We start from the raw sequence: 15,468 nt of genomic DNA, 5'->3' as shown, positions 1-15,468 counted from the left end.
CCTCAGCAAAAAAGCACAAGAAACAGGACGCAAACAGTTACAAACAGTCTTCATAAGATGTCGCGGGCGATCGGGAACGCGATGACCATAGGGCGGCATTGCGTAAAACAGCGTGAGACCGCGAAAAACGGCCGTAACGGCGCATCAGGCCGGATTCGAACCGGCGAGGCAAATTCGTAAAGTGCTATGTAGCACAGCGCTGCCTTTCCTATGTGTGCCACGGAGACGCTGATTAATGCAGTGCTCATTATATACATGATTAGTCTCGTGACGCCGGCTACTGCGTGTGTAGGTCAAAGTCCGCCGATCGCGGCATTCCCCTATTTTGTAAAATTGACTTTTATTCCTCTGGGTGTTGCAATTGATATCAATGATTAATATGATTGCCCTCAGTAAAAAAGCACAAGAAACAGGACGCAAACAGTTACAAACAGTCAGGTTCTTTGCTTCATAAGATGTCGCGGGCGATCGGCAAAGCGATGACCAGAGGGCGGCATCGCGTAAAACAACATGAGACCGCGGAAACGGCCGTCGGATTCGAACATGCAACGCAATTCTTAAAGTGCTATATAGCACAGCGCTGCCTTTTCTATGTTTGCCACGGAGACGCTGATTAACGCAGTGCTCATTATATACATGATTAGAGTCTCGTGACTGCCGGCCACGGCGTGTGTAGGTCAAAGTCCGCCGATCGCGGCATTCCCCTATTTTGTAAAATTTACTTTTATTCCTCTGGGTGTTGCAATTGATATCAATGATTAATATGATTGCCCTCAGTTAAAATGCACAAGAAACAGGACGCAAACAGTTACAAACAGTCAGGTTCTTTGCTTCATAAGATGTCGCGGGGGATCGGCAAAGCGATGACCAGAGGGCAGCGTCGCGTAAAACAACGTGAGACCGCAGAAACGGCCGTCGGATTCGAACCGGTGACACAATTCTTAAGGTGCTAAATAGCACAGCGCTGCCTTTTCTATGTTTGCCACGGAGACGTTGATTAACACAGTGCTCATACATGATTAGAGTCTCGTGACTGCCGGCCACGGCGTGTGTAGGTCAAAGTTCGCCTATTGCATTCCCCTATTTTGTAAAATTGACTTTTATTTCTCTGGGTGTTCCAATTGATATCAATGATTAATATGATTGCCCTCAGTAAAAAAGCACAAGAAACAGGACGCAAACAGTTACAAACAGTCAGGTTCTTTGCTTCATAAGATGTCGCGGTCGATCGGCAACGCGATGACCAGAGGGCGGCGGCGCGTAAAACAACGTGAGACCGCGGAAAACGGCCGTAACGGCGCATCAGGCTGGATTCGAACCGGTGAGGCAATTCGTAAAGTGCTATGTAGCACAGCGCTGCCTTTCCTATGTGTGCCACTGAGACGCGGATTAATGCAGTGCTCATTATATACATGATTAGAGTCTCGTGACGCCGGCTACTGCGTGTGTAGGTCAAAGTCCGCCGATCGCGGCGTTCCCCTATTTTGTAAAATTGATTTTTATTCCTCTGGGTGTTGCAATTGATATCAACGATTAATATGATTGCCCTCAGTAAAAAAGCTCAAGAAACAGGACGCACGCACGCACTCGCAATTGCCCGATTGCCGATAGATTGTTTCCATATTAATGCCCATACCTTACAAAGCAGTTGCACGGCAATTCCATTCCTCCCCATGCCAACCTTTCTAATCATCAACATGCATTTTCTGCAATATTACCAGGTAAAACTGTACTATTTTCCAGGTAAATACGCTAAAACTGAACTGTAAAAGAAAGTTTCAATTGTTCCTATGTTAGGAACTTTTTCCCAAGTAATTCAAAGATTGATCTCTGTTTCATTCCAACCATTCAAACCATCACCATGTATTTTCTGCAATATTACCAGTTAAAACTGAACTATATTCCAGGTAAATGCAATGATACTGAACTGTAAAAGAAAGTCTGAATTGTTCCCATATTGACATTTTCTTACCAAGTAATTACACAAAGATTCATCTCTTCTTAATTTCAACAATTCTAATCATCACTATGCATTTTCTGCAATATTACCAGGTAAAACAGAACTATTTTTCAGTGTGTGAAAATGTGTGGAAAGAGCTTGCTCTCCTCTGTCCCACCCTTCAGGTTTATGGGGCTTAGATTGGGGGGAGACGACATTGCAGAAGCTTGATTTTATATCGAGTAAACTACTTTTGTGTTGATCAGAACATGTTGGAAGTGAAGATGACACCGGAAGATCCAGTGACAATTATTTTTTAGTTTTATGGGGTACAGTTAAGAACAAAATGATTCATACCCCTGGCAAATATTGATTTTTCTCTTCTGAAAAATGGCATGTCCAAAATTATTCATACTATTTTTAAATAATCAATGGAAACATCTTTATTTGCATTCACAACTCTCAAAATGGTTCTTATAATACCTACCAAGCCTCTCCATGTCTCCACAATGATTGTAGACTGCACCTTTTTAGCAGCAATCTGGGTTTTAAGGCAGGGACGATTATTTGCCATCACTTTGTGCTAACTTTTTTGACTGATTGAGGTCTGGACTCTGGCTGGGCCACTCTAAAATTCTCTCTAAAAAACATTGTTCTTTGTTAACCATTTCTTGCCTTGTTTGGCCTTATGTGTTGGGTCATTGTATGGTTTAATGGTCCAATGATGCCTATTGGGGCAGGTCTCTTGGCACACTGCCTGATCTTTTCCTCCAGAATCTCAGTGTAGCCTCTTGCTTTAGAATTACCGTTTACTTTGAGAAGGTCCCCCTGGTTGAAAAACATCCCAAATGAATACTTTTCTAACCCCCACAATTGAAATGGACATGGTGTCATTACAGTGCATGAAAATGCACTGTACTGTTCTTCCTAGGCTTCTTCTTCTTATTACAGTGCATGAAAATGCACTGTACTGTTCTTCCTAGGCTTCTTATTCTTCTTCTTCTAACGCAATTAATGCAGCTTCAACCGCTTAACGTAGAAACTTCATTCAAACTATGTTACGTAGGTCTTACTTAGGACATGGGTGCTTTGTATTTTTCAGCTTTGTAACTTTTATACTTTTTAAACTATTAATTAAAAACTGTTCAAAATTTCCCCATAGACTTAACATGGGCTGATGACATCACAATAGAGCCGTTAAGCAATTAGAATCCTATGGCAGGTGTTCGGGCCAGCTGCATCAACTGCCAGTCTCAGGCTTTAAGCATACAAACTGGCCCTATTAAGACTACACATCCTGTTCAACTGCTTCCTCTGCCAAAAACTGTTTCAAAATAAAAGTCCTCACTACAATATTTCACTGTTAAACAATTTAACCCTTTAAACTACTGAACTTTTATCTGTTCAGCCATTGTAACTGTTACTTGTCATCAACTATGACTCCTACCCACTGTAGCTAGTTAGCTAAGATAGCTAAGTAACTTGGTTAGCATAGTTAGCATGCTAGCATGTTATCATGCTAGTTAGCATGCTAGTTAGCATTTTTAGCAAAACTGTTAAAAACGATTAGCTAAGTTAGCTAAGTCACATGGTTAGCATAGTTAGCATGCTAACATGTTAGCATGCTAGTTAGCATTTTTTGCAAAACTGCTAAAAATGATTAGCTAAGTTAGCTAAGTCACATGGTTAGCATAGTTAGCATGCTAACATGTTAGCATGCTAGTTAGCATTTTTTGCAAAACTGCTAAAAATGATTAGCTAAGTTAGCTAAGTCACATGGTTAGCATAGTTAGCATGCTAGCATGTTAGCATGCTAGTTAGCATTTTTTAGCAAAACTGCTAAAAATGATTAGCTAAGTTAGCTAAGTCACATGGTTAGCATGTTAGCATGCTAGCATGTTAGCATGCTAGTTAGCATTACTGTTAAAAATGATAAGCGAAGTTAGCTAAGTCACATGGTTAACATAATTAGCATGTTAGCATGTTAATTAGCATAGTTATCATAACTAATAAAAATTATTAGCTAGGTTAGCTAAGTCATATGGTTAGCATAGTTAACATTTTAATATTGTTAGCATGCTAGTTAGCATAGTTACTTGGTTACCATTATTATCTTTAACATAGTTAGCATAACTACTAGCAAACATTGGAGCCATTCCAACTGTTAGTTATCGTCAACTATCTGCCTAAATAATTTAACCATTTCAATTATCAACCTATTTAACTGTTCAGTCATTCCAACTATAGTAAACCTTATCTACCAAGCAAATAATTTAACCATATGAACTCATCATATTTTTGCATTTTCATGCACTGTATTTCCTTCAGGAAATGCTTTTCTAGTTATTATTATTCCGCTTACCACTTTTTCTAGACGCAATTTCTCTTGAACAGTTTAACTTAGAAACTTCATTCAAACTTTGTAACGTAGGTCTTCAAACAGATCGGGTTGCTATCTCTTTTCAACTTTGAAACTTTTATACTTTTTAAACTATTAAAGAAAAACTTTTTAAAAATCCCCATAGACTTAACATTGCCGATTATGACATCATAATACGGCCATTAAGCAATTAGAATCCTATGGCAGGTGTTCAGGCCACCTGGATCTCAACTGCCGGTCTCAGGCTTTAAGCATACAAACTGGCCCTATTAAGACTACACATCCTGTTAAACTACTTCCTCTGCCAAAAACTGTTTCAAAATAAAAGTCCTCACTACAATATTTCACTGTTAAACAATTTAACCCTTTAAACTACTGAACTTTTTAACTGTTTAGCCATTGTAACTGTTACTTGTCATCAACTATGACTCCTACCCACTGTAGCTAGTTAGCATGGTTAGCATAGTTAGCATGCTAGCATGTTAGCATGCTAGTTAGCATTTTTAGCAAAATTACTAAAAATGATTAGCTAAGTTAGCTAAGTCACATGGTTAGCATAGTTAGCATGCTAGCATGTTAGCATGCTAGTTAGCATTTTTAGCAAAACTGCTAAAAATGATTAGCTAAGTCACATGGTTAACATAGTTAGCATGCTAGCAAGTTAGCATGCTAGCATGTTAGCATGCTAGTTAGCATTTTTAGCAAAACTGCTAAAAATGATTAGCTAAGTCACATGGTTAACATAGTTAGCATGCTAGCAAGTTAGCATGCTACCATGCTAGTTAGCATTTTTAGCAAAATTACTAAAAATGATTAGCTTATTGATTGATTCAACTTTTAAACAGTCTACTTTTAAACTATCAACTTTTATTAAGCTATGCAACCACCATGTCTATCCTAGCATCACCGTAGTAACCATCTCTTTATTATCTGTTTTAACTATACATGATATTTTACATCACAACTTTAGCATTTTCATGCACTGGTAATTCCTTGGAATTGCATTTCTAGTTGGAATTTAATGCTTCTTTTTTATCCCAATCTCAGGCCAAAGCTACATTCTTTGTCCAGGTGTGCCCTTATAAAGGTTTAGCTGAGTTGTGCATGTTTGGAGAAGAGTGATCCATAATCAGCATGCAAGATGACCAAGTGATCCATTTTGAGATGGAGTGAACATTTCAACCACCAAAACACCATCCACAATGTGGAGAATAGCAATAGAAATGTATTAGTTTTGGGTGTTTTTCAGACAATGAATGCGCTTCAGACAGAATGCGCTTTAATAGTGCTGTGCGTGCAAATATCCCACTATGGACGTGCATACCATACAACAACTGATGACAATTGATTTATTTGATGTTATAGGTTAGACACAAAAAATGACCGCAGTGTAGATTAAGCTATTGCTCATGAATGCGGAAGTAATTGTTTTAGAGGCGGTCTTGTGCGTCTCCACGTTTCACGATTGGCCAACGTCATCCCAACACCGAGAACGCGCACAGATCTGAGCTGAAAGCCTAGTTTGACAAATATATCACATAACTGCTATCGTAGTATCACTTAACGTATACCTCTGAGTCAAGGCTTTGTGAAGCCTCGATATGTGGACTTGATTTTTGGACCATTGTGGGTTCTGGACTTTGGACCCACAATGGCTGCCTTGCACTACTCCACTTGTACACTTTGCACACTTTGCAACTTGTTGTTGTTGTCCTGTTGTCCTGAAAACACAACACTTCTGCTGCTCTTACATAACTTGCACCACTATGCCACTTGCTTACTTAGGTCAAACAGAACTACCTCAGCCATTTATTGGCCTGACTTTGCACTATTATATTGACTGTCTATGCATAATTTCAACCCAATTTTGCTGCTCTTATTTCTTCATTGTATGTGCCTTCTTATTTACTTATTTTTTGTTTACTTGAATGTTAAGTTTGTCTGTGGACTTAATTGGTAAAATATGTCTTGTCTTCACAGTGGGATAGTGAGAAACGTAATTTCAATCTCTTTGTATGTCTGGCGCATGTGAAGAAATTGACAATAAAGCAGACTTTGACTTTGATGTCTACATAGCATAGATATGTCTAACGTGCTTCGTAGTAGGCCTATACCCCACTGGTGAACTTCTCAAAGTAAACAGTAACACTAAAACAAGGGGCTACATTGAGATTTTTGGTGGAAAAGATCAGGCAGTCAGTCGAGAGACCTGCCCCAATGGGCATCATTGGACCATCAAACCACACAATGATCCAAAACATACAGCCAAACAAGGCAAGAAATGGTTAACTAAGAACAATATCAACATTTTAGAGTGGCCCAGCCCGAGTCTTGACCTCAATCCATCAAAAAAGCGAGCACAAGGCCAGAGTGATGGAAAATAATCGTTCCTGACTGAAAACCCGGATTGCTGTTAAAAAGGTGTGGTCTAGAATCATTGTGGAGAAGCTTGGTAGATATTTTAAAACTATTTTGAGAGTTGTGAATGCAAATAAAGATGTTTCCATTGATTATTTAAAAAAGGTATGAATAATTTTGGACTTATTTGGACTAATTTTTCATAAAAATGTTAAAAAGATGAAACGCTTCTTTTTTTTAAAATTCCATGTTTCTCCCACATCGTCTTACATACTGTTGGCATGTGACAGTGTCATTTTCAGTCAGAACAAACATATCGATAAAGAGAAAATCAGCATTAAATCAATGAATCATTTTGTTCTTAACTGTATATGATGTGCACTCATGAAGTTTCCTGGGCCTATGAAGAAAAATGTATTAAATTATTAAAGATCATGCACCATACCTAGGCTAATATTAGTATCTTGTCAGTCAGCCTTGTTTTGCCACTGAGCCACTGAGTGTTTGTTGCCAAAATGTTTTTATTTTTTATTTTATTTCATATGACCATAGAACACCATTAGTCAGATTACCACTTAGCAACGTATGCTACTTAGGGTATTAGAATTGTTGTTAAATGACAGAAAAGGCTTTTTCCTTCCTTGCTAGATACTTGGTTTTGACCAAGATTTGATTTTGTCTCTCTGATCTTCCACCTCAGTCCTCTTTGGTCTCATATTTATTTATGGCTGTTTCATTCTTATCACCTTGCAAAAGAAAAATGGAAATGGAAAATGTTTGTTACATTTTGATTACTTTCTAGGGGTTGATGAAATGAAATGAATCTTCCTTACTTGAAGTCGAATATTCTGTTCAGAGCATTTTAGTGCTTAATAAAGAATGCAACAAAAATTCCAGAAAACAAAAAAGGTTGTTATCAAAAGCCATGTTCAGGGGGAAACAATAATAATTTGATCCATTATCTTGAGAATAGATTTTCTTTATTGGCATTGATCACATGAAATTTTAAATGCATAAGCTCTCCAGGGTCACAAACCCTGTACAGAAATTCAATCAGGATTTATACAGAAGTTATCAGAAAACACCTAGAACTGAAAACAATACCAGAAAAGATGGGATCCGACAGAGGTAAAAAGGGGTGGTTCCCTTTGGCTGTATTAATACGATATTGGATAGGGCCGACGAGGAAGGACCAAAGGCAGTGATTTCCTCAAAAAGCAAGGTTAGCAGAGGTAAAAAAAGAAATGCATGATTTAAGGCAAGGCCCACGACAGTCTGAAAATAGTATAATCAACCCGTGATCACATATAATGGTGTAAACAGCTGGACATTAATGTCAGCCCCAACACTCCCTCCTCATCGCTGTTCCTCCTCCCTAAGGCACAGCTCCATTGGCTCGCATGTACCTGACTGCCTGCCCCTCCATCCACCCATAGCTGCTACTAACAGAAAAAGTACTGCCTCATACAATAACCAACTAAATGTACAGTCACGGTCAAGCTAAATCGGCTTCCCCAGACCTGTGGTCATCTAGTACAAGATAAGCAGGTTTAATGTGTGACGCTCTCCCTTCCAGACGTTCACTGTTTCAGTTCTGGGAAGCATAACACTACTCCCAGTAGCATTATGAAGAGGGCAGCAACTGTCCACATCTCCTGATGCCTATAGAGCTGTTCCTTTGTGCATACCTCACAACATTACTCCTCCAGTGACTTGTTTAGAAAAGAAAAGAAAAACAATTGAACATGAATAATGATAAGATGACTGACTGGGGAACCCAGGCTCCACGTGTGACATCATAATGGCCGGACCAATCCGCTCACAACGCAAAGCGTGACCGCCCCTTTCAACTCAACACAGTGTAAAAGACATTGCATTGACATTTTGGCACAAGCATTCTTTTCTTGTTTCTGTTTATATCCAGAAAGAAAAACAGAGAATAAAAATAAATCACCTTATACCTCTCATGATTACTAAATATGTATTCATTAAAACCAATTTAATAAATAAATATTTAGTAAATAAATATTTTTGTTGTTGTTCTGGCTCTTGCCCTGCTCAAGGAAGCAAGTTGGGAGCTATCTGTATGACTTAACAGTAAATGAACATTTATTGTAGAAATTATACGTTTCACAATTACTCCGATATGCAACATTGTCTCTCGCGTCTACAAAGCCAGGATTAAAAAAACGGCACATGATAAAAACTGAAATGATTTCTTTTTAAAAAGTGACACAGGAAGTCCTCTAGGCTCCGCTCTTATTTGTAATCCGAGCGATCCAGTTCATAGGTTGCACAGGTCATAAGGACAGACTATGATGGTGAGGATCAGTGACATAGAACTCACATGTCTGTCTATGTATATATGTGTGTGTCTGTATGTGTGGGTATGTGTGAGAGAGAAAGAGACCAAGTGAGATCCTCTGGGTCTTCCCCATCTCTTAATGCATGACCTCGCTCAGAGACCACAGCTTTTCTTTGCATAGGCATAGTTTGAGAGTTCCAGTGGGGGACTACGGTGTCTGAGTCACTCTCCTGCCTCGTCATCCAAGAGTATGTGTCACTGAATGGCAGCTGTGTTGTTTGGTGTGGTGTGGTGTGGAGTGGAGTGTCAAAGCAATTGGCAGCAAATCCAGAGACACAGTCACGGCTCTATGGCATGTATGAATCCCAAATGCTATTTTTGTTACAGTATGCGAGTCATCGGTCAGTGTGCACAAAAGAAAAAAAACAAAACAAAAACAAAATGCACCGTCACCCTGAAGTAAATCTAATCTATTATTAAAATTATTATTATTGACTCATTATTGAAACAAATAGACCAAAACAATTATTACAGTGGCTACTGTACACGTAAGACATTTCATACTTAATCCTGCCCAACAAAACTCTGACTCTTGAGTTAAGACTTCTAAACATGATTGGGCAACATTACAGTAGCTAAAATGAAAAGACCAAAAATTAAATAAAACAAAGTAATACAAAATAAAAACATTGCTCCAGTATTGTGACCTGTTCCGCATGAGACTGACAAGAGGGCACAAAAAGATTAGGGTCTACAGTGATGTCAAAGTTGTCTCCATAGTAACAGGCCTATCAAGGCCATGTCATGGCTCTATCTGATTTGAGACTTCGCAGACCTCAAACAGACTGGTTCTCTACTTAATGAAATGAAATAGGTCTGTGTTGAATATCAATGAAGAATAAAGTTTTTTTTTTTTCTTTTTTTTAAAGTGACACCAGAGCAAGTATGGAGAGCAGCAGGAAGCAGAAGTGATCAAAAAGGTCAAAGTTCAGAGGTCACATGTATTAAAAGGGGCTTCCAGAGCCCCTGAAATGAGGGAGGGGTTTTACCATGCAACACTAAACCCCCTTAGCCACAATCCCACACCCCGAGTAGGACAGTTACACTTAAACATGATCAAATGAAACTAGCAAGAGAAAAAAAGTTCACATTAATGATTTCCTCATCTGCCTACTAAGGCGTGTGTGAAACCAACACATGATCAGACATAGCACGGCAACTGATCCCAACACCAGGAGAGTGTAGAGTGTGGAGCAGATTCGATGCCACATGCGCTTTTATATCTGGAGCAGTAGTCCCTCTGTGTGTGTGTGTGTGTGAGAGTGTGAGTGTGAGTGTGTGTGTGTATGCGTGAGTGTGTGTGAGTGTGTGCTACCCTAGGATTGTAACATTTCACGTGATACGCTATAGAAAGTCTTTCTTTTAAAAATTGTTAGGTCATGATTAAATGCGTCACAAAGTCTGCGTTTGCTGAGCTTCTCTTGCGTATGAAAAATTTCCATAGGAAAAGTGTAGAAAAATATGTGCCTGGTAAGTTGAAACCAAGTCACAGAATGCACCTTACAGATATTTAGGAAAGCACAAGTGGAGAAAAGAAGGGTGTTGAAAGCGCACCACGGAAGGGAAGAACAAAGGGATGGGTGACAAACAGATCAAGAGAAAGAGGGGGAGAGAGAAAGGGAGAGGGAGGGAGAAAGGGAGATATACACAAAGAACTGTGCACGTGCCTTTGAAATGATAAGCTCTCTGTGTGTGTGCGGCTTTGTAACATTAGCTAAGTCAGTGTGTGTGCGCACATGTATGCGAATCCTCTTTTTCACAAGTACAAAAATATATCTAGTTTGATTTGTCCAACACTGTTTTGTCAGGGAGAGGTTTTGTATACAGTCCACCTCAAGGTGTTATATAAATCAAGCAGGTCAAGCTCCAATCGTTCACCTGGAAATGTGGCTGGTGGTTAGTGAAATTCAATCTGGGACATGGTTTCGTTTGAAGCATCTTCTCTTCTCGAGTCAGCCATTTACACATCAGTGGGCTTGTGGGCTGAAGCAGAGCCGCCCACGACTCAAACGACTCTAAAAATGACATTTAAAAACACAATCTCTTTGGGCTCTCTGATATATCCACGCCTGTTAGAAAACTTTCTGCTGCTGCGGGCACCGCAACCTCATAAAACATACACACACACACGCACGCTTACAATTACCCATTCGCAAATAATGCTCAAGCACACACACACAAATGCATCGAAGAAAAAAAAGAAATCTCAAGATCTGGATTAAGATCAAGAACAATAGCCACCAGCACACACACACAACAAAAAGCCTCTCTCCCACTCAACCTCAAAATCATGACACACAAACACAGTCCAGCACACATCACACAACACACACATCCGCTCACCCACAACACACACACAGCCTGGTCTGCCGCACTCTTAGCTGAAGAGCTTAATGAAGCATCCCTGGCAGTAGGGTTTGTCGTTCTGCTCCTTGAAGGTGCCCTTGTTGAGCTGCTTGAGGCAGAAGGCGCAGACAAAGTGCTCGGGGTGGAACTTCTTGCCCATGGCCGTGATGCAGCGGCCCGTGATGGGCTTCTGGCAGCCGGAGCACAGTGAGCCGCGCCGCTCGTGGTAGTGGGCCTCGCAGTACGGCTGGCCCTCGTGCTCGAAGAAGCTCCCGTTGATGAAGGGCGTGAAGCACTCCTGTAATTTACACACACACACACACACGGAGAAGAAAAGGGTTCCAGATTTGTCAGCCTTTTGATGTGGAAAGCAATGCATAATTATGTACATTCATACAAAGTTCACAAGCCTAAATTCAGATGCATGTGCAGATTTCCTTCATAATTTGTAAGTTACTCTTGCATTTTAAGTCGCTGCCTCTTATAAACATGTGCATAGATAATTGTACAAAAAACATAGAACCTGAGGATAACACCCACATACACACACATACACACCAATGCACACACACATCTCTCACTCAAAGGGCATTTGCTCTCTCACAGTCCCACATTGGTCTCTCACATCCACCTCCACAGACACTCACCCTGCAGACAAAGCACTCGGGGTGCCAGAGGCTGTTGAGGGCCGAGATGTAGTTCTCCAGGATGGCGCGGGCACAGCCGCCACACTTGGGGGCGAACATATCGAAGTAGTCCTTCCGACAGTACGCCTTCCCGTCCTTCTCATGAAAGCCTGCAGAGGGCGCCAGGCACACACACAGAAGAGAGAGCAACAGCTCTTCAGTAATAAGCCACATGTGCGCTCCCCCCACCTTTTTTCCCCGCTGAGATACCTCTGACCCGTCACAACTCCCACCCTCTCTGCAGAGAGAGCAGGCACTGCATGCAGACTGGCTCAGAAATGCCAATAATTACGGGGGTGGATGTCTGTAAGGCCTTTAACGGTGCTGGCCTGATGTACGGGGGAAAGGTGCCGTAACTGCTGGGTTACCACGCGGAGACAAAAGCCAGAGAGCAAGAGCAAAATGGAAAAATCAACATGTGAGAGAGGGCGAGGGGGAAGAGTTGACAGGAAAGGGGGAGGTGAAAGAGAGAGATGAGAGAAAGAGAGAGAAAGATAAGGGGTGGGGAGTGTTGGAGGGAAGGACAGTGAGCCTCGACAGTGCAAGCAGAGTTCTGTGTGTGTGTGTGTGTTTGTTTGTGTGAGTGCATGTGTATGTGGGAGAGCTATTTTGAGAATAAAAAAAAAAGAACAAAAAAAAAATCAATCCAGAGAGATCATGGCCAACGAGATTAAAGTGGAGGGGATGAAACAAATGCTATGACGATGGGATGATAACGGCAGGGTCTCTGTCAGTCAGTGAGCGGCAAATGTAGGTGGCCGACACATTAATACACAGGGCATATTGTGTGTGTGTGTGTGTGTGTGTGTGTGTGTGTGTGTGTGTGTATGTACACGTCTTTCACTCACCCTCTGGCCCAAAGAATGCGCCACACTGTGCACAGAAGAAGTGCTCAGGATGCCATGTCCTGTCCAGCGCAGTGACCACTTTCTGTAGAGAGGAGACATTTATAAAGGAATGACATGAAGAACTACATTTTGAGTTCTCTTCACACACACACGCACACACACACACGCACGCACACACACGCACACACACACACGCACACACACACACGCACACACACACGCACACGCAAAAACAAAAGCTTCTCAAAATTCATCTAATCCTCACAGATCCCTGTGGATTTAAAAACATAAAAAAGAGCTCTGCTTGTGAATGATACATTTCATTTACATAATCCATTCCAAACAAAACACACACACAGAAACGTGAGCAGAACCTGACTGCATATTTCAGAGTGTATCACAGTCGACTACCCATGGCAACACAATCGCAAGGCTTTCAGACATCATTTCCATACTCTTCGGTTTCATCCAGTTGTACGGCCGTCTTTGGAAACTGCATGTTAAAATCAATGTAGCCAAGTTCTACACCTAGTGTACACCAAGTTTAACTGACAGACTCACTGGTGTGAGAAATGGAACTACCAGTCCGTGATTCTCTTTAGTAGCCATTCATATGAGCGACAAATGTAGGCTGGACATTCAAAATTGTGAGTAAATCGTATAAACTGGTTGTATCTGTGTTACAGCACTCAGTGCCAACAACACTCCTGCCTCTTGGATATTATTGGCATCTATCCGGTCATTTCTGCCTTTGACCAGTAGGGGTCAGCAGTGAGTCAGGCAGTGGACTGCCGGACAGGGCAGGGGTGGGAGGAGGTGGAATGCTGGAACTGTTAGGTCATGTTTTCCAGAGTTTAACAGGAATTCCTGAACAATTCCGAGGCTGTTTCTCCCGGAATGAGATGGCGGTGGTCCTGTTTCTGTAATGATGTGGGGCTGAGGGGTGGTGGTGGTGGGGGAGGGGACTTCTTGTCTGTGCTTGCCCAAGTAAAAGTGTGTGTGTGCGTGCGTATATCAGTATGTGGTTGTGCATGTGGCTGGGAGGGTGTCTTCAGTGATGAAACCCTCACGTAACCAAAATGATGAGCGTGGCTGCCTTTGGCAATGTCCAGAAACGTAATTAAATAGAAGACAAATAATGATCTGGAACTCAAAGTTCAGAGATGATTGTCAGATGAAGTCAGAGTATTGAGTCAGAGGACACAGAAAAAAAGAGGAAGAATTACAGACAAGGGTGGAGAGAGAGAGAGAGAGAGAGAGAGAGAGAGAGAGAGAGAAACAGCAAAAGAGAGGAAGTGCAGAGATCCACTGCGAGGGGAACTTCATTGTCATGGTGATTCATTTGGTCAAACCCCAGGCCAAAGTCCAGTCACTCTTATCACTGCTGAACACTGCAGTGCTGTACTGCTTTGGGCCATCCAGTATGACCACTGAGGTCCTTCTCTCTCACACACACACACACACACACACGTAAGAGAGGCCATCTTTTGTAAGATATTAGAAGGGGGAGGAGAGTAGGGAGAATGATTATGAATGTGCATGCATGTGTGCTGTGTGAATGACCTGCATGTATGGAGTATGGGCCCTATAGAGTAGCAGTTACAACTAAATCAGTAAATGACAGTTTCGTGTGTGTGTGTGGCATATTTATGCATTTAAACAAATGCAATAGGAACATACACACATAGTGCAGGGATAAGTGCAGCGTGTGACACACACGCACAAAAACTCACATCCAGTATAGGCCCATTGCAGTAGTGGCAGCGGGGGGAGAAGAGGTTGTGGTAGTCCTTCTCGCAGTAGGGCTGCCCGTCGCGCTCAAAGAAGTTCCGGCTGCCAATCTCATCCTGGCAGTGGGTGCACACAAAATGCTCTGGGTGCCATGTCCGCCCCATGGCCGTCACCACCTGCCGAGAGACACAGAGAGAGACAGAGAGAGACAGAGAGAGAGAGAGAGAGAGAGAGAGAGAGAGAGAGAGAGAGAGAGAGATGGCATGGGATAAGTGAGAGAAGAGCTTGTGATAAAGGGACAGACAGAGGAAGGAAATCCAGGAAAAAAGGAGGGGAAAATGTGCACACAGAGATAGAGGGAGAGAGGAAGACAGAGAGGAGAAGAAGAAGAAGAAGAAGAAGAAGAAGAAGAAGAAGAAGAAGAAGAAGAAGAAGAAGAAGAAGAAGAAGAAGAAGAAGAAGAAGAAGAAGAAGAAGAAGAAGAAGAAGAAGAAGAAGAAGAAGAAGAAGAAGAAGAAGAAGAAGAAGAAGAAGAAGAAGAAGAAGAAGAAGAAGAAGAAGAAGAAGAAGAAGAAGAAGAAGAAGAAGAAGAAAGGAGATGTCCCCCAGGAGGTGCAGGGAAGAGAAGAGATGGCTCCAACATGAAAGGCAACTGTGCTGGGGTGTGTGTGTGTGTGGACTAATGTATCCAGCTGGATTATGTTTGAACAATGTAAGCTATGCGAGATATGCGCCTCAGTGTGCAAACCCTGTGCCAGGCAATTAAATTATGACCAAATTACCGGCCCTGGAATGCTGCTTTTTAAACACGAGGA

At 41.6% G+C, this 15,468-nt stretch overlaps 1 protein-coding gene across 3 annotated transcripts in view; it reads right to left on the bottom strand.

The window, feature by feature from the left end:
- Nucleotides 1-7,635: 7,635 nt before the first annotated feature.
- Nucleotides 7,636-15,468, bottom strand: part of pxna (paxillin a) — a 44,259-nt gene continuing 36,426 nt past the window's right edge. For all 3 annotated transcript variants that reach the window (XM_076284860.1, XM_076284859.1, XM_076284858.1), the window contains exons 8-11: nt 14,656-14,829; nt 12,923-13,004; nt 12,036-12,184; nt 7,636-11,686 (exon numbers count right to left, since the gene is read on the bottom strand). In XM_076284860.1, the coding sequence (XP_076140975.1) occupies nt 11,420-11,686; nt 12,036-12,184; nt 12,923-13,004; nt 14,656-14,829 (672 nt within the window). In that variant the 3' untranslated portion in view covers nt 7,636-11,419. The remainder of the gene's footprint in view (nt 11,687-12,035; nt 12,185-12,922; nt 13,005-14,655; nt 14,830-15,468) is intronic.

Source organism: Alosa pseudoharengus, unplaced genomic scaffold (genome assembly GCF_046254945.1).
Source record: "Alosa pseudoharengus isolate Yale_2024_CS ecotype anadromous, Long Island Sound unplaced genomic scaffold, YU_APseudo_1.1 YU_APseudo_1.1_scf_14, whole genome shotgun sequence".
Taxonomy (NCBI): domain Eukaryota; kingdom Metazoa; phylum Chordata; class Actinopteri; order Clupeiformes; family Clupeidae; genus Alosa; species Alosa pseudoharengus.
This window is presented reverse-complemented; position numbering and strand designations above follow the sequence as displayed.